At 37.0% G+C, this 20266-nt stretch overlaps 1 protein-coding gene across 1 annotated transcript; it reads right to left on the bottom strand.

Annotated features, from left to right (window-relative positions):
* Positions 1 to 739: 739 nt before the first annotated feature.
* Positions 740 to 19836, bottom strand: LOC150093319 (acetylcholinesterase-like). The gene is made up of 4 exons (XM_090413711.1): positions 19787 to 19836; positions 10285 to 11844; positions 7363 to 7541; positions 740 to 1005 (listed from the first exon to the last, which is right to left on the bottom strand). The coding sequence occupies exons 2-4, from the start codon at positions 11790 to 11792 to the stop codon at positions 971 to 973; spliced, it is 1722 nt and encodes a 573-aa protein (XP_090269837.1). The 5' UTR covers positions 11793 to 11844; positions 19787 to 19836; the 3' UTR covers positions 740 to 970.
* Positions 19837 to 20266: the final 430 nt, after the last annotated feature.

Raw genomic sequence — 20266 nt, 5'->3', positions numbered from 1 at the left:
ATCTAGCGGGAGCCTCAAGTGAAAAATATTGAATTCGGCCTGAATGAGTAAGGAGACTGCTAATTTAATTGAAAATTGATTCTACTATTTTATATAGACTAATCTAAATATAGGGTGGCGCAGTATAAATATAAATTTCTCTATATTTGTATTAGTGATCAATTGGCAATTAATAGATTTTATTAATAAGAGTACGTTACAACAAAATGGCGGATTCGAAGCTAGGATATAGGTTCCAACACCGTCAATGAGATGGATGGTGTGTATTTAGTGATTGATCTTCAGAGAGTTGAAGCTTCTACAAAGGGAAACAACAGAACTATACGCAGGGCCTGGTGTGACATATGACCACGCATCAGAGTGACCATACGGCATCTGTGGATGCCCAGGATGATGATGGTTGTTTTCTCTTAATATTATTCTCTTTTTACTGTGTATTAACTTATGTATTGGGTGATATTTTGTGTGTTTTCCCCTTGAAAATTTCTATTTTCTGATGTGCATAGTGCTTTGTTGTCTGCTTAGTGTAATGATGGCTGGAGTCAAGGATGCGGCGCCAGTCAAGTGACTCTTAAGTAGGTCACTGGAATTATCCGAGACCGTAGAGAAGCCCGTCTTCGTAACTTATACAGCAACAGCACACGCTGTTGCAGTAGTTACTTCTGTCAGGAATTTTGTGACCCCTATGTTACTAGTTTAATCTTACGCAATTAAAAATATTTCACATAAAAAGAGAAGCTGTAAACGTAATATTCTAATGTAAGATTGCCATACATGTCTTTTAAACTTATATATAATATATTTGAGTGATATGATGCTACTAGAATGGCATACAAAGAAATTCAAATTTCATAATTAAATAAGAGCTTATTTAAAAGTTGAATTCGGCATTTTTTTTTATTTTGTTGCAGCACACAATACTGGTAGTTCAACGTCCGTAAATTCACTGCTGTTGATTGATCCACATCATTTAATTATTTCTTTCTTCACAATCTTTCAATTTTTCTGTAATATAAAAGTACAGTTTATTGGATATGATAAATTAATTATTATTATGCAAAAATATTACACAATACTTTTGTATCTCCAGCATATACTGTATTTCGTTATTCATAATTATTATTTTATAACTAGAATTTCGGAGCGCGTGACGTGGCCTCTTTCGCAGTCGAGAGAAATATAAACAAACTTAAAGATGCAGTATTAAATCATAACTGCATAATTTAACCGTTGTTAATTAATTTAATTAATTAATTAGCATAAATTAAGAATTTTATAACGATTCATTCATTAGTGTATAGGCTAGGCTACCATAAAGCAATCATGTTGCTGCTTCTTCGTTATCAATGCATGAATCGTTACACCTGTAAATAAATACGTTCTTATGATTTTCTTTAATAACATTTTCTTTTCTCTAGCTTACTTTATTGTAAGAATACAGTATATAATACATATAACATACAAAATGCGTTAATCGACTGTTTATGTTAGGTAAGACTTCCGTCAACAGTAGGTTATTAGTAGTTAGCCGATCTCATACGGAGGTAGCAGGGTTTTTTCTCCCGGAAACTCGGGCTTTTCATCCCGCATACAGACAAATCGGCCCTTCAGAACACACGCAATTTACAGACAAAACATACTAGTTGTGGTAGTGGTGGAGGTGGGCGGTAGATGGCGTTGATGGAGATGATTCGTAGTAGTGGTTCGGTGTAGTGGTTGAGACAGTTGTAGGTGTCCTCCCGCGATGAGTCTTCGGACTCCTTGGAGGTGTCAGAAATAATAATAATAATAATAATAATAGTTATTTTTAGAGAGTCAAAAGTTATACGCGAATTTTCGAACAACGCCGGATTCAGGCTACCCTAACCTCTGAACCCTTTCACCTACCCGCGTATGTGAAAGCAAGAGAAAGCATACCATAAGCTGCATTTTTGATTGATTTCGTTCATTTATGTTGAATTCCCGAATCAAACATGAATGCAAAGTTTAAGATATTACATTTATAGTAATGGCACTTTCTCAAGCCAGTTCAGATGTCAGATAAGAGGCGTGTGATCTCGCATCAGAAGATGAAATTTAGGTACAGTAGCGAGAAAATTAATCTAAACATTTACATTTTAAAGAAACGTTTTTTCTTTAAAATGAAAATGTATATATATGTGCTCCTCTGTTCCTAATAAGTTCATTAATTCGCTTAGGAATGGGCTCCACCGAAGTAGAACACAATTTTCCAATTTCTGCATCGCGAAACCATACTTTTATGTAATGGATTGTATTAAATTATCATTTGTATCACAATTGAATTTTCCAAGTCTCATTTTCACTATGGCTTACACATTTTCTATTGGGTTAATATCAAGAGAGTTACCTGCCACTAAAGCAATTGGATGGTGTGACTTTTAAGGAACTCTCACTTTTTTTTGATGTGTGGCATGGAGCGAGATCCTTCTGGAAGATGAGTTCTTTGTCTTTCTGGATCTGCGGGACAATTCTTTTCTCCGATATTTTTATGTATTGATCACTTTTCATCATGCTCTCAACAGGCACATGTGATCGTGGACCATCATGTGTAAAACAACCCCAGAACATCTTTTCAACTGAGTGATTAGGAGCTTCTTGAAGGTGGCCGGAAGAAGTCTTCTCAGTCGCTGATTTGCGAATTAGGGTACTCTCTCTCTCTTCTTGAACAAAGAAATGGCTCTCATCGGAGAATATGTCCTTCTTCCACTTTTCAACAGTCCAATCTTTGTACACTTTTTCTCCTTTTTCTGCATAGCCTTCTTCAACAGTTGTTTCGTTTTTGGTCTGTGAGCAGTCCACCCTGTTTTCACCAATTTCGACGGACCGAACATTAATCCCACTAACTGTCAAGTCTCTATTTAAGCCTAGACAATTTGGATTCATTTTACTTTTACTAATTAGTAAACGATTATGAGTAAGTGTAATTTTCCTTTTTCGCCCACATTTTCCTTTTCTGTCAGGAGATAAGGCCTTCGTAAACCTCTTTTAAATCGAATTAACAATATCCAACACCAACACCACACTCATTGACAATTTGTTTTTGAGTTAAGATGTGTGCTAGGGAAGAGTACATATTTTTTAATGCTTTCTTGGAGATGTATCCATTTTATAGTTAAACAAAACGAATAAAACACTAGGAATGTCAACACTTAATGCTGATATTTTAGTGTATTTATATGTTGATATTCTTAGTGTTTAGTTATTAATACAACACTATTAATAAACATCGTACAGACAGTTAAAACACGCAGCACTCAACCAAAATAGTGAATTAAATAAAATCAAAACGGAAAATAGTAAACCAAAACCAAAATTATTATGAGCTGAAACAAAAACCAAACCAAAAACCTGAAAAAAATTCGGCTTATTCGGATTAATTTGTTTGCTACTGTACCACCCAAAGACATTTACAAAGCATCCAGGCCCACAGTTACATTCGAACTCACTGACATCTATCGGTCAGCTAAACTGAATTAATAACTGTACGTAATTCTGCAAAGGTGGCATGGTTTAGTGTTAGGATAAGCTGGTATATCAATCCTTAGTCCTCGATTATATCGCTGTTTGAACGTCCGAAGATCAGCCATGGTTGATTCCTTTAATATGCCAATTAAACAAAAACGAAGAAACATTCCGATAGACCATATGAACTGATGTACAGGGATCAAAATGGTTGAGGTGCCTTCCTCGTATCGTATATCAGTGGATTTTTATTAGGGATTTGATCCGTTCACAATTTTATGAGATTTCGCCAAAAATGAAATACTTGAGAAGCAGATAAACGCACGTTAATTAGTATAATTAAAGAAGCTGTTTTGAACTGCATAAAAATATCAGATGTCTGGAGTATATACAACCGACTAGAAGACCACATTCGTAAATAGTTCTGAAGTTTTCATTGTTCCTAAGGATCCTGGAGTTCATTTTCAGTGTTTCTAATTTAGCACTTTTGGAGCTAGATCTGGCTCCTTTTTGTTTCTTCCCTAGCTCCAGAAATTTTAATCTAGCACCTGGCTTCAAATCTAGCTCCTTCAGAACTAGTTTCAGCTCTTTTTAGTTGTTTTTATAACTCACTCTTAAAGAAATTGTTTTAAAAGTTTGTTTTAAAATTAAAAGTTTTAAAGCTTACAAGCAAAACTTTAGGAGAGAGTGGTTGCAAATAAGAATGTTTAGTAAATGGTTGTGAGTGAAGTTCCTGGTGATGCTACAAAAGGCCGCTGTAAGTTTTGCAGATGTGATATAGCTGCTAAATATTGTCAGCTTGTAAAGCATAGCGAAACTAAGAAACATCTTGCTGCAGTTCCATATAAGGCTGTTCCTATTACAAATATGCTTGTGAAAAAGTCTGATGAGACCGCGAACTTTGAAGGTAGGTTAGCATTATTTCTTTGTTATCACTCATCATTCAACAGTTGCGATCATCTAGTAGAGCTTTGCAAAAATATCATCCCAGACAGTCAAATTATGCCAAAGGTAAAAATTCACCGAACTAAGTGCTCTGCAATTGTAAAGAATATTCTAAGTGAGCATTTTGAAGAAGATCTAATTGTGGACATTGGAGATGAAACTTGAAGCTTGCTAATAGAAGAATCGAATGATATCAGAGTGAATAAGATTTTAGGAATGGCCATCATTTAGTATAGCAAGAAAGTGAACAAAATGATGCATACATTTTTGAGCATGGTTGTTCTAGAAAAGTATGAGGCTAGTGTATTGTGGCTGCACTGGTAAAAGAGCCCTTGACCAAGAAACTGGACATTAAAAATCTCATTGCAATTGGTACAGACAACGCCAGTATTATGCGTTGTCTGTACCAATTGCAATGCGATTTTTGGTGTCAGTAATGGCATTTATGAACAACTGAAGACATATATTCCCTCCTTAATTTTAATTAGATGTGTATGCCATTCATTACAACTGGCAATGTCTCACACTTGTGCAGAATCTTTCCCAAGAAAATTAGAATTTTTAGTTGCCGAAACGAATAAGTGGTTTTCACATTCTTCTTCAAGACAAGCAGCATACATATAGCTGCATCAAAACTATCAACGAAAATGATGCTCCTCTGAAAATTGTAAGCAATTGTGCAACAAGGTGGCTCTCCATTGAACCTGCAGTAGACAGAATTCTCAGCCAGCGGTTGGAATTAAAAACTCACTTCGAAATAGTGAGTGTGGCTGAGAAATGTTACAAAGCTCAAATTTTGTGGGAGATGTACAAAGATGAAAGGAAACTGTTGTACCTTTCATTTTGCATCCTGTTCTTGTTCAAGTTCAGCAAGTTAACAAAATTTTCGAATCCAGCAGTGCGGATAAGATGAGATTATTTAAAGACCTTTCTCGTTTGATTCGCTCTATTGCTAATATGTTAGTGCTATCATCATCCACAGTCAACCCCCTAGAGTCAGAGATTGACGACTATTTGGATCGCAATCCAAATCTAGGTTACAGATTTGAAAGAAAAATTTCAGAGTTGATGATACAAAAAAAAAATAACACAAAACGATGAGCGAAATCTTAGAAGTAGAGCAGGACAGTTTCTTCTTGGTCTCTTCAAACAGCTTAAGCAAAGGTTGCCTGAAAACTTGAATATTTTAAGAATGATGTCTTCTTTTTCTGTTGACAATACCCTAAAACCTATAAAAGAACTTGTTACTCCCATCTTAGAATAATGCTTAAAACAGAAAAAGATATTGCTGCTGTTGTACAATACTATCCACTTAAATAAATTGACAAATAGAGAAAACACTGAGCTATTCTGGACTGAAGTACGAGAATATGAAGATGCATCTGGAATGAATCCATTTAAAGAAATTGCACAGTGGGCAATAAATTTATTAATACTGCCAAATTCTAATGCGGAAATTGAACGAATTTTTAGTTCCATGAATGTAGTTAAAACTAAATTAAGAAAGAAGATGGAATTGCCAATGCTGACAGCTATTTTGTCAGTCAAGTATGGTCTCAGGCGTAACAAGTGCTGTACAGACTATCATTCACCAGCATCTACACTGAGTAATATTGGAACGATGGCCACATAATAATAAAGCTGAAAATCAAAGTGAAAACGTGGGTGAATATGCGCAGAAGACCACATGGATGATGTAGTTAGCCACTTATATGCAAGTATCACTTCAACTTTAATAAACTAAAAAAAAAAAATAGCTAACGCCTATTTGTTCCCGTATAGGGAGTATGCAGGGCCGTTTATCCTATCTAACTTTTGGAGACCGAGTGGGCAGTTCAATCTCCATTAGCAGCCAATCTGAGAGATAGCTGGCCCAAGGCTATCACTGATTCATTGGTACGCAGTGAAGAAGGCGACAAGCTAGTGCCGCCATCTCGTGATCCCTAACCGTAACACAATATTTTTAATGTCTGAAAATAGTGTGGGTTCGACGGTCGATTATCTTGAGTTTACGGACGAAAAACCCGAGTTTCCGGGAGAAAAAAACTGCTAGCCCGTGTCAGAGATCGACTAACTCGGGAATCGGTCGAAAAAAGCTTATAAAAATTCCCTCTAGTCGACGACTAGATTTGAACCAACGAATCCCTTCTTCGTGCGGTCAAGCGCAGTAGAGTGCAAACGCCACTGCTGAATACCTTAATACCTTTAAGTTACTTACTTTAATAAAGTAAGTAACTTAAAAGTATCAACTACTACTTTTAACATTTTAGCTTCGAATTTTTATTTTTAACTCCTTTTTAGCTCTTTTTTTTAAAAGATTTAGCTGTTTTTAATAATTTTCATTTGGCAACACTATTCATACTGAAGGAATAGAGAACAAACGGAACTCTGAAATTTCATCTTGTAGAGTAGATAGAATTTCAAACCACAGAGCAACATTTCTTCTCAAGAAAATGAAGAAATTGGGGTATATCCAGGAACACTACATTAGTCTCCTTACGCCCCCAAAAAAATTTATGAAGGCAAAGAGGTCTTTCTAAAGACCACAAAAGAACATTTCTCAAGGCAATAGGAATATCTTAAAACCGAAAAATTATGATAAACAGATGCTACAATGATTAGTGTAGAAAACGTAACGCTTCGGTCTGTGGCCCTCGATAAATAACCCGACTTTCAGATGTCACTAAAATTATCATTCTTGTACTTACTAGCATTAGTTACAAAGTAATAAAATCCACAAAAATGGCGCTTTGTCTCTCAAACATATCAATCAAGAATGCGTATGTTGGTTATTATCCATAATTATTAGTTTAATTATAGTTTATTATCCATAAACTATTATGTAATTTAATAGCAAATTATTGAAGTCTACAGATTTACGATATTGCAAAATCCTCTCACTCGATGAATCTATAATAATAATAATAAACTAACCTGTCCATTCTATCAAGTAAGGTATGTATCGCTCCCAGAATTCACATTGTCTAGCCCGGTGTGCACGACCTACAGTGGAGGATTCAGGTTTGTCGATGATGAAATACCTTTTATCTTTTGGTGTGTAAAGCGGCCATTTTTCATTTTCCTCGGCGCCATCTGGTGATACATTTGGATTGCTGTTAAAGAAAATAGCAGAAAAAAATTATTATACTAACTCTACTGGAGTTAAAGATTCATTTAATGAAAGAAATAGAGAGAGAGAGAGAGAGAGAGAGAGAGAGAGAGAGGTGGTTACATAATTAATACTTAATATTATGCAATATACATTGTATAATAATTATGCATATTTTATTTAATCGTAAACTCATCTTGCAGAATTTTCAAGGATTGGACCTAGTTCCTGCTTCATTCTTTTGTTTCCCCATCCAAAATCTCTCTCTCTCTCTCTTATATTCAGTACCTCTCAACAGTTTAAATTAAACGTCTCCATCAATGAATGATAATCCATTCACATTTTATCTTTCAAGCTCTGCATATTACACAATTCAATCTATCCTCGTAAAAAACATTCCAAAGTCCTAAATCATTTTGGTCAATCATGTGGGCAGCTCTCCAAAGTGTGCTCAACCTGTCCGGCTAGTGAAACCTATGAAAATGGACCAATAAAAGGCGAATATATGAATACTTGGGCAAGCGGTCATGTCTTCTATAAGGTCCGCGCTAGGGCGACTCGTAAAGGCGAGTGTATTCCCGTAAGCTCTCTGGTCAAATTACGTACGAAACTTTCATACTTTCTACATTCAACTTTGAAATAATTCTGGATTTAATATCCACTTGATTTATATAATTTTGGATCGTCGAACTGAGGCATTATGGCTCTTTATTTTAGTAAAAACTCTTATGTTCTCTTCTGAGTAATGTTCTTGATATTGCAGAAATCCTCTGGGTTGTCTTTACAACCTTCGCAATATGCTCTTCGAAATTAAAATTTCTATCCACCATCATCTCAAAACGAAAATCTAGAATTGTGTGGAGAAACTGCTACTATCTAAGTATGAGACCAACTGAGCATCTTCTGATGAACCCTTACACAAATTCTTCGTGTACTAAACTATTTAAACCGATTGTCTTACCAATTAAGGCTGTCTTCGTTATTGACTAAGCTGCGGTGGGCATACTGAAGTAAAATTTGTACACCAACGAGCAGCAAATGAAATAAAAGTAAAAATAATATCTAGTGTATTCGTGAACGGCCACATGAAGACGACACTGGAGAATATGAACAGAGTTCTATACATATAATATAGCTATAAATACTAATAAAAGGTTAATTACCAATAAAAGTCTTGGTCAGGACATAAATCTTAGAGTCAATGTTTCGATCTTTATCGGTAGTGAGACAATTTCCCAAGTTGTAAGTTTTAAAATATATGCAGAACTTTATAACAGAAATAAGATATATAGAATCGCAATGAAAAGTTTTAAGATAAGACACATATTTTACCTAGAACCTAATTTTTGAACTATGAAAAAAGATTAATAATAACATCATATGTTTAGATCATTTCTTTTTATGTAGGTGAAATGACTTTGTCAAAGCAAGACAATGAAAGAATGAAACCTTTGAGTTAACACGTTGTCGAATAGCACCGACAATGGAACACACAAAATGTGTGTTCCATTGTCTCTCCTATATAATGAATAAAACAAGAATCACTCATTTATTACTTACAAACTGTGATTACTGATATAGCTATTTTATAAATACTGTTTAAGAAGTGATATAGGAAATGCAAAATCAGAACGTTATTTTCCACCTCCTCCTTAGATGTCCAAACTTCTAGGAAGATGGAAATAGAGTAAATCGATAAAATTAATGAATCTGACCCTGCGCTACAATACAAATAGGTTTAATGAGCAGTTTTATAAACCAGAACACATCCAAACTGAATGTATACACTCGTGAACCAAACCATTATAACCTCCCAGTAATTTTCCAGCAAAGCATTCTGCACAGTTCACTAGAAATACGTCGGTGGTGGCTGTGTGTTGGAATATGGACTGTCCTTATGGACATCACTGGATCCTCTCAACCCCTAATCTACTTGGAGATTGTTAATTGACAAGGCTTGCATTATGAACGCATGTTTCGAGAAAGTATATTGTAAGTATTGCGTGCGCTCCCCCTGGTGGCCTAATTTTCTAGATATGAATTCCATCGAACGTTTATGGGATCACGTGGAATACAACATCCGCTGTTAACGCCAGTGTCTCATGGTTATGAGCTCGCTGACGTAATTCTATTTGGTTGGAGCAACATACGAGTACCTCAGGACATGGTTAGTGAAACGCCTTGGTTGGTGAAATTAATGCCAGGCCGAAGAAAGCAGTTATCTCGTAAAAAAAAGGCTTGATTCGGTAGATCGTCATAACATTTTAAAGAATAAAAAAATAATAAGTAGGCAGCCATCTCTATTTGTAGTCGTGTGTGACTGTAAAGTCCATGGCTACGTTCGATTTTGAAGATTTCGCGAAGAAATTAGAGCAGACATGTGTCACCCTTTCTTGTCCTTACACCTTAATTGGTATTAATCTATTAAATAGCGTGCATGATATGGTAGGCAATTTTGAGTTGTGAGTTGAAAACCTGTTTCCGGAAGAAGTATTTCCGCTTGATTGCCTCAAAAAGGAAAATGTGTCTCTACTTCGTGAGGGAATCGAATCCGTGATGGTCATTCTCCTTTCTGCGTTGCATTAAGGAACTTGAAAAACGGGTTTACCATTGAGTTATTTAAATAAACTTGAAATATCAATAATATCAATAAAATGTTATATTTTACATTTCGTTTTTTCTAGATGGAAATTATTGTTTATCCATTATAAGATAAGGCATGAACAAAGACATTAAGAAAAACTTACCCTGTTCTTGCAAAATTTGCCCACAGTCTCATCATACGACGAATAAGCACAATTTCCTGTGGGTCATTTAAAACATTTAGAAAGAACCCCAACACATATCCAGCATCTGTTCCGTGAGGAACACCCATCCAATTTAAATCCCATCCATAAAAAGATAAAGGGGCTTTGTGATTAAAGCTGTACAGATAGACATCGTTTTGTGCACTGGCAAATCTTTGAGCAAACTGCTCAGTAGGACATACAAAATAGCGATCGCTTATAGATTGATCAGCACCTCCAATGTAGTCAGCATCCACCCAATCTGTATATTCCTGTGCGATGGACTGGACAATTAACTCGTCCTTGGTAGGCGCGAAATCGGCTAGCGATGCGAGGAATTCATCGTGTGAGATTGTGAGGTTGTCAATTAACTTAAAAATGTCAGGACGGTAAGACAATAGAAACCCAGTACCCTCATTCAAAGTAGTACCAAGGAGAATACTAGTGTTCTTGAAATGATTGGTCTTCAGCATTATTTTTGGATCATCATCAAGGAAAAAACCGTCTATTACAGGAACGAAAGAAAATTCAATAACGCCTAGCAACTTTACCTCTTCGGCCACTAAAGATTTTGCATCTTTCTTACGTAGACAGTCTAGGACGTCTTCAAGGTGGTTCCTATCATGAGAACAGTTAACTAATTTGGCCAATTGTAGACCTTGCTCAATAGCTTTTGAGGTATCACGTCTAGCCCAAGGAGAACTAGCAGTTCCACTTTGTATTATACCCCGATTAAACAGATTTCGACTCAGTGGGGACAACAGATGATAACTCACGCTTGCCCCTCCTGCACTTACTCCAAACAATGTGATACAATCAGGATCCCCTCCGAAATCAGCAATATTCTCTTTGACCCAGTAAATAGCTAAATTCTGGTCAAGTAATCCCATGTTGCCTGGTGCATCAGGAAGCCCAAAATACAGAAATCCCAAAGAACCGACTCTGTAATTCATTGACACTACAATAACATTTTCTTCTGAAGCAAGAACCTGAGGATTATTTACAGCAACATCAGATGAACCACTAATAAACCCTCCTCCGTAAATCCATATCATAACTGCTGCCTTTTCAGGTTTAGGATGCGGAACCCATATATTAAGCTTTAGACAGTCTTCGTTAGGATTCTTTGGAATTAAATATTTTTCGAATTCTTTCAGACTGTCATTAATATGCTCGGTCAAGCCTACTTGCATACATGCATCTGGCAACTCGGTCGCCTCTAACACTTCAATCCATGGTAAAACTGGTTCTGGTCGACGGAATCGGTATTTACCCACTGGTGGTATGGCATATGGTATGCCAAAGAAAGCATCCACTGATTTTCCATTTGCTGTAGGAATGTTTGTACCTTTAATTGGTCCTAAGATAGTGTAGACAATTGGATTATCTGATTGGTGCTGAGTATCGCTTCCTTGCCAGAAACAGGTTCCAAGTGTTATGATTATAACAGCAACGACCGTGGATACCATAGTGAAGAAATGATGTTCAACCTTCACTGATATACTGTACTTACTGTAGTCTCTGTAATAAAAAATAATAATAATAATAATAATAATTATTATTATAATTATATATACACAAATTATTAATAGAAAACTAACTTAAAGTCAGAATAAAAGTTATACATTATATTAATCACCGAATAAATATCAAGTTGTATACTTAGAGTAGGTTCTGTTAATTTCATTATTTAAATAAATTTACGTAATTGGCTGAACCTAGAGGGAGTGTTCTAAAACAGTGCAAGTGTGCGTTCGATTTCTATAGTCATTCCCACTTTGCGAACACAAAAACTAGCCTAAAAAATCGTGCACCAGAGGAATGAGTCCGACTGACTTAGCTTCGTATTGAAAGGGCCTCTTCATTCACAGTTGAGTTGAGTTTGTTTTTTAGTTATTTTCCAACCCATGAGAACACATCTCATTATTCATGCAATACAACGAAGTAATTTTTAAGCTAAAAATTATAAGCAAAAAATTATTGTCTTGCTGAAGGAGACAATAATTACTTCCGGAGAAACGCCACAAAGTAAGAAGCAATTGAATTGCCAAGAATGTTCAGACACTTTTGAAGTTCCATTTTCGTAATACGAAAATGTTTTTTTTTTTTTTTTTTTTTTTTTTTTTTTTTTTTTTTTTTTTGATTTTCGTGGAATGACAAACACAGACCGAGGCCAAACCTGGAAAAACAGAATCATACTATCACATCGCTACCTCGAATTTCATCCTTTGGGTTGTGCACTTTGATAAGACATATTTGATAAGACATCGGCCACACCAACACCTGTCCAACTGCTCTCCGCTCTTTGCCCCACCGATGGCGACGCTGCGTGTCGGTTCGGATAATGTAGGGCTTGCATATTGCGGTCCTTCCATGGAAATCAATGTTGTGAGCCTTGATGTTGAAAGTGTTTGTTCAGATTCGTGAACTACGCATTCGCTGCGGGTAGCACTAATAGTTGACTCCCACCGCTTCCATCTCAATATGGTATGACTGATTGTTGACCTGAGATGGCCCAGTTTGTCAACAATTTGCTGAACAGATAGGCCTGCGACATAGTATCCTCTCTCAACACATTTTTTAAACTCAGTCAGTTCCCTTCTCTCAGCCATTTCATCTGGACACAGCTGCACTGACTTGGGCGCATCATATTCTTCCAATTTGTACTGCATTAGCACGTGACTAGTTAAATGGCATGATGCACCTTGCCTATGGAGAATATCCGTTAACTTCTTTCCAAACAGTGCAGTTATGATGGGAACTTCCAAGAAGAACACTAACATCTAAGGTATATTTGGAGGGACTGCTGATAAAAGAAAGGTCTAAGTTGTTAGAAAATGATGAGAATTATAGTTCCTAGTTTCCATTTCAAGGAGAGCTAACAGTTTGAATTTTTTGGAGCATTTTGATCTTCAAGAAAGATTACTATTTGGGTCATTCTAACTACAGTTGAGTTACCCAAATCCTAAGGTCATCGAAAACTGGGAAGCGGTAAAGACAAGAAAATGAAGAAGGATATTTTGAGCCAGAGCAGTTCATGTATAGAGAGATTCAAGGTTTGACAAAATCTGGTACTGAATATTAGATCTGCAAAGTGCATATATGTTTCCCTTTTTAGATTAAGAGTCATGTACAATGTAGTTTGAATAGTTCAAGCGAACAATTGTAGAGAATACCATTTGAGGTTCAGCAAGGAATAGTTGGGTTTAGATGTATGCAAGTAGTGGTAACTTTGTATCTTGGTTAATGTTTACGTTGACTCACCAGATATTAGATGTGGAAGTTGAAGTTTCTTTTCATGGAATTTTTTGGTGGTGTACTTTTTTTGTGTTTTTATTCTATTTGTGAAAAAATCCTCTAATGATTTTATTCCCTTCAGGTAGTGCGAGGCCATTTCAGTTCTATCTATCTTTTGGAAGCTGAGGGGCATACTCTCCATTATAGTCAATTAGTGATAGCTGGCCCAATACTTTCTAATTTTAAGTGGCGCCAGGTGAAGAGGGGGAGACAAATGTTGCCATCTGGTAGTCTATAAACCTGAAGGAGGTATATTATTATCTTTAATAGCGTGTGTTCTATGTCGGTTTTCTCGAGTTCCTGAAAAACCAAAGTTTCCGGGCAATAAAAGCTCACTCTCCAGTGCCAGCAATTAACTCATGAACCTCTCGAGAGCGGCTTAGAAAACATTCCTCTAATCGGCTACTAGAATTGAACTTAGAACGGCCTTTCTTCGGGAATCTTAACACAATTGATGCAAACGTAATTTCAACAGGATTACACAGGCCACTTGCTATGTTTTATATTTTTAAAATTCTTTCCGTTGATTTTTTGAGAGATTTTTCAAACGGGACTGTCTCCGTTAATTGTTTAGTGGTTTTCAGGGTCGGTCATGTAATGTTAGTTCATACGTAGCCTGGACAAGACCATAATCCCTCAGGACATGATCTGGCAAAAGCAAGTTACTGCTGGAGTAGATTTATTTTCCCTTATTATTCTGTTTCTGTTGGGAAGACAGCTTGACATCGAATATATGTTTACATTTATTTCGCTATAGCTGCGTAATTTTAATGACAAACGTAGGTTAAACAAAATTATCTAATAGAGTACACATATGTTGCAAAATGGTTCAAAGTTCAACTATTAATACGATAATAACGGATGTCATAGTACAAAAATGTGATTAAGAGATACACCTTCACAACTGTATATGATTATTTTCTTAATTCTTTTCATATCCACTTGTTCCCTTAAATGCCATTAGCCTCCTAGTGGCTATATGGTGTAGTAATAAATATCGCCATGTTGTCTCTAATTTATCGCACTTAAATTCTTAAACTAGAACATAAATTGTTAATAAATAAATAATCAATTTTCGTAAACACTAAGCATAAATTCTTCATCCATTAAATACCTCTTTATCCCTCGACTATCTATAAATACACCACATTTATAAATTCCTCATTGCATCTTATACAGTAAGGAAATTAAAACGTTCGTTTTATAGCTTCAAAAATACAGCATTAGTAAGTTCATCTTCTTGTGGATCAACATCATTTTCCACATCACGTGACTTCCTGAATCAAATTGCAGTTTTTAAGGAAAAATAATGTTCATGTTTGTCCTTTCCCTCTTCGATATTTTATATGCTGAAATATCAGATTTCTCTACTCTTTGTTTTATACTAAACCTCTGCTTTTTTTTCAAAATCCAATACTGACAAAAATAATCTGCTCAACAGAGCCTACCAGAAATACAACTAATTATCACACGTGCAGATCTATCAAACTAGATTTACAGGAATGAGATAAAACCTGTAATAATACTGCATTCTTTAAACAGACAGTCGGTGTATACAGTTGCAAGTGCAAGTAATTTATAATTATATACGACTAAAAATAACATAAAAGAATCAACCGAATGACTTAATGAAGCCGTTGCTAACAACCCAGATTATTGGACAATTGACATTTATGACTTAAGCGGTGAAGCAAAAAGCTTTTCTATATTCCCCGTTGTCTGTTACGATCACAGTAAGGGTAAAATATTTTATGAGCAGCTTGCTCGCCCTGAATGGGCATGGATATTATGCATCACTGAAGGAAGTTAAATGGCTTGTGGTCTTTTGTGTTGGAATGTATCCGTAGGCGCATAGGCTACAGCTTGCTGAACTAGATCATTGGGAGAAGTGGACGTCTTTAGGAAGAACTTTACAGCTAAATTCCGTAGGGACGATAAGATATAAGGAATATTCGTATCTCGGTGAAGCTGATTATTTCTGACGAACCATGGGGCGTTCAGGATCATTCTCAAGCAGTTGTTTTGAACACATTGCAAGTTGCTAATATTTGTGGTGGAGGTGTGGCTGCAGGCTGGAGAAGCATAAGTAACTATAGGACGACTCGTCAGCTGGTATAAAAGCAGTTTGATTCTGATGTTTAGGTTTCTGCGTCTGTTTATTAGGGGTAATTCTGACGGATGGCTTTAGATGCCTTTGTACACGCAGCCTTGATGTGTTCGTTAAAAGTTAATATTTTGTCGATGACGACACCTAAGTATTTTGTTTCCGTCTGCCAGGGAATTTTGGTGTTGAATAGTAAGATGTCTCCTGCAGGAGATATCGACCTTTTTGTGAAGAGAATTGATGAACTCTTTGAGGTTTTCGTGAAGTTTTCTAGTAACAAAATGTGGTCGGAGAGATCTGACTAATAATGCTGTGTCATCCGCATACAGGGCCATGATGGATAAAATTATGTTGTGCGGGATATCAGACATGTATACAGAGAACAGCAATGAAGCCAGTAGGGATCCCTGCGGCACTGCGGACAAGATGGGTCGCTGAGATGAGGTAGCGCCGTTGGTCTTGACTTGCATGGTCCTGTTTTGCAGGTATGATCTAACTAAATGTGTCAATTTCATTGAGATACCAGCTGAGCTAAATATATGTAGCAATCCAAAGTGCCATATTGTGTCAAATGCTTTGGATAGGTCAAGGAAAACAGCTCCCGCGTATTGACGCCAGTTGTAGCTGGTAGTAATGTATTCCACTATTCTGTGGAATTGGTGAGTAGTACTGTGGTATTGCCGAAAACCGAACTGCTCTTTAGGAAGGATGTCTAGTTCATTTATTGAGGCTTGAAATCATGCTAGGATGACCTTCTCCGCAATCTTACGTAGGTTGGAAATGAGACTGATTGGACGCTAATTTTGAGGCAGGTGAGGATCCTTGCCTGGCTCATATATAGGAATTACATCGGCCAGTTTCCAGGTGTAAGCAAAATAGTGAAGACTTAGGATTGCATTTATTATTATGGTCAGGTGCACTACTGCTTTTCGGGGCAGACTTTTGATCACCGATTTGTAATGCCGTCTGCCTCAGGAGCTTTTTTGTTCTTTAATTTTTTAATAATGTCATATATCTCATCAGGTGATGTTGGTACAATATGGTCAGTGCTGATATCAGGAAGTTTGAGTGAGTGTCTGACCTGTCTGTGAATCTTATATATATGATCACAGTCAAGGTTTGCATTGCTCTTCTAAATTGTTTGCTAGAACTTCTGCCTTGTCTACATCTGTATGAACAAGACCCTGGTCAGAGAATATTGGGAGAAGGGATCTGTCTTTGTTTCTGATATTTTATCAGTAGTCCCCAGAGGGAGTAATCAGTAGGTGAAATAGAGGCTAACATTTTTATCCCATACTTGGTCTCTATGAGCTTTGAGTGCATCTCTTAGTCTGCCTCATTTAGTCTGTTTAGAGCTGTTTTATCTTGTGGTGCACACGTGTTAAGGAATCATTTCCTAGCTCTGTTTTTGTGTCTGATCAAGTTCATGATGTCTTCAGGCAAACGATCTGGCTTGAGGGCAGATTTGTAGGAGCTAGCTATCGTTATAGCAGAATTCATTTGTTGTGTGAGGTTTGTAACTGCAGTTTCTACTTCTTCTTTTGTGCATATGTGAGGACAGGTCCAATATAATCCTTGAGTGCTGTTGACAGTCTTTCCCATGCTATATAGGAGTGAGAAGGCGGAGAGACGTATTCTTGTTTTCCCAGCAGTAGTAGAATTGGGTTGTGATTGGATGATAATTCATCCATAGATAGTATGCGGTAATGAAGTTTGATATGCTGCAGGACAGCTCTATCTAGGATGTCAGCAGTGGGAAACGTACTGAGATGAGTTGGTTCGGTGGGGCCTGCCACAACAGCGTTGCTTGATCCTAAGTAATTGGAAAGGATGCAACAATTCTTGTTGGTGATTGTGCAATTCCACGCAGGGTGCTTGGAGTTCAGATCCCCGACTATAATGGTTGGCTCTCTGTCGCATAAGATGATATTTAGGTCAGAGTGTAGTGGAGATTTTTGTGGAGGGTTGTAAGCTGAGTAGATTTTCAGTCTGCCAGCAGAGCTGATGACGACTTCCACGCCTGTGATTTCAAGGTTAGTGGTTGAAGGGTTGCTCACAGAGTGGTGCTTAATATAATTTTTAATGAAGATGGCAGTGCCGCCGCCTCTGTAGGGTAATCCATAATTTCTGTATAGGGGATAATCCATTATTTTAGGATTGTCTGAGGGCTTTAAATGAGTTTCACTGATTAATATAACATCTGGTTGATACCTATATGTTAAATCACGGAGTTCCAGAATTTTATTTTTGAGACCATTTGCATTCCATGCAACGATCTGAAGATATGCTGGAATGAGTTTGTTTCTATTCATTTATGAGAGCTGTGAAGATGACCTGTGATTCATGAAGAAATCTTCTAGTGGAGGTTGTAGTAGGGTTTGAGAGGTTGAAATCTTGTAGCATGCTTACTAGTGAGGCCGTAATAACAGATGTTAGATTTGTAGGCGTTATTGGCTGATTCTGTTCTGGTATTGGTCTATTTGTACGGGTCACATCGGCATAACTTCTTGTTTGCTTTTGGTTGTTTCTGTTTTTGGAGGTCTCCGACTGTGGCCGCTGAATCTCCGGTTTTGATGCCTGGGACTCTGGTGTTCTTATACTGAAGGAGGGCTGATTGACTGCCTCCATCCGTCTATTCTTTGGGTGCTGAGTACACCCTTTGTAGTTCTCAGGATGAGGGCAACCGCAGTTGCCACATTTGGTCGAAACGGTCTTCGGTTTTGTGCAGGTATTGGTCGGGTGGATGTCCCCAGATTTCAAACATCTATATTCCGCTCTACATAATTATGGGCATGGCCAAACTTCTGGCACCTGTGGCACTGCCCAGAAGATGATTTTTTCCGGAGTGGTTCTGGTGTGACGAGGAGCCCACAGACTGTTTTTAAGTTGTAGATATTTTTTAAATTTTTTGAATCTCTACTAGGACTAATGACATGGGGACTTTTTTCTGTTTTGTGCATTCTGCTGACCTAGACTGGAAGCAGATCCTGTAAATTGAGGTCAGCAGCTATTTCTGCTGTGACAATGTCTTCACAGACACCGCGAAGGACCACTTTAAATTTTTTTTTCCGAGCTGAACGCAAAGGTATGATACTGGATGGCTCTATCGTCCAGTTCTTCAATTAACCTTCTATAATCAAACACATGGATCAAGGCATGAAGATACAGCCTTCATCCATGTTTTTGGCCTTTATGAAGCCAATGTGCAGATTGGACATTGTGGATCTTAAAGCTTCCCATCTCTGCTTTTCTCTTAGGATGATCGGAGGCACTTTGTCTTTGAAAGAAACAGCAGCGTCCGAACCCTGAGCATCCAATTCCATTTCGTTGTCTTTGTGCGATTCTGCTGTTGTTCTTCGCTTTTTGCGTGCGCGCACTTCTACAAAGTCTGAAAGAGTAGAAGGCACCGATTGTATTTGATCTTCTGAGACAACGTCTCTGACAATTACCGGGGGAAACGTGTCGTAAAGTTTCACTTTTCCCTGCCAATTGTTGTCAAGTAGTTCGCCTAGTCTTAGAAATTCTCGATATACCTCCTCGAATATCGTCCCTTTTAGCTGTTTTTCCATGACTATCAATGTGAAGTATCTAAAGCTGAAGGGGAAAAATGGGTTCAACTCCACTTACCGTGCAGTTGAACCCTTTCTGGCACTTCTGCAGGACTCTGAATTTTTTGGGTAAGAGCACTGGTATATAATGGCGTGGTGTTCAGGACACATTTACAACAAATATCAATTGCAAACATTTTCCGTCAATCTTCATTCATTCATTCACTCACTTCCCAGATTATTGGATTATCAATATACGGTATTTTAAAGGCTCTTTGCTGCCCTCTAACGAGAAGGAAAAATCTAAACTTACTGAAATAAACATTAAACATGAATTATTACTATACGGATCTTCCGCAATGCGTCCAGGAGATCACGTTACAGTAACACGATTAACAATTTACTTCAAAACCGTTTTACAAAAATCCATCTTAAAACGTTATTTACACACAATCACTCTAATGTTCGTAAAATTATCAAAGAAGAAAACAGAAAACGAATCTGCAAGACTTACAAGTTTCCTCAGATCCGTTTATCTTCTTCTATAGTACTGTTATACTTCACTGAGGTTTATCTATGTGTGATGTGGTTCGCTGCTCATGCGTCATATATATCCGTAAATGCAACGTAAACAATCTCCAACTACTGTTTCATCATTTATCTTTTGTACAGTCTTGTTTTTTGCTGTAATGGTGTTCGAATTCCCAAGGAAGTATGACCATGTGTCAAAGATGGGTGTAATATTAACGCAAATATGAAATAACCTTTCTGATTAATCTCGTAACATGAAAGCATTGCTCAATTGAAAATTTGAAGGTTTCACTTGGTACACTCAACCCAAATGATGTATCAATTTCTTCTTGATATTGTCATGTATCTATAAAGAAATTCTAGTGAGTCAAATTTGCTTGCGTGTCCATAAATATTTCATTGGATTTCTGGTATTATTTTTGAAAAGAATGTGATGAAGGAATAGAACTCAGGGATAAACAGA

Source organism: Typopeltis vanoorti, chromosome 24 (genome assembly GCF_054136105.1).
Source record: "Typopeltis vanoorti isolate ZY-2024b chromosome 24, IOZ_Tvanoo_1.0, whole genome shotgun sequence".
NCBI lineage: Eukaryota > Metazoa > Arthropoda > Arachnida > Uropygi > Thelyphonidae > Typopeltis > Typopeltis vanoorti.
The sequence above is the reverse complement of the archived record's forward strand: the minus strand, read 5'-3'. Positions and strand labels throughout refer to the sequence as shown.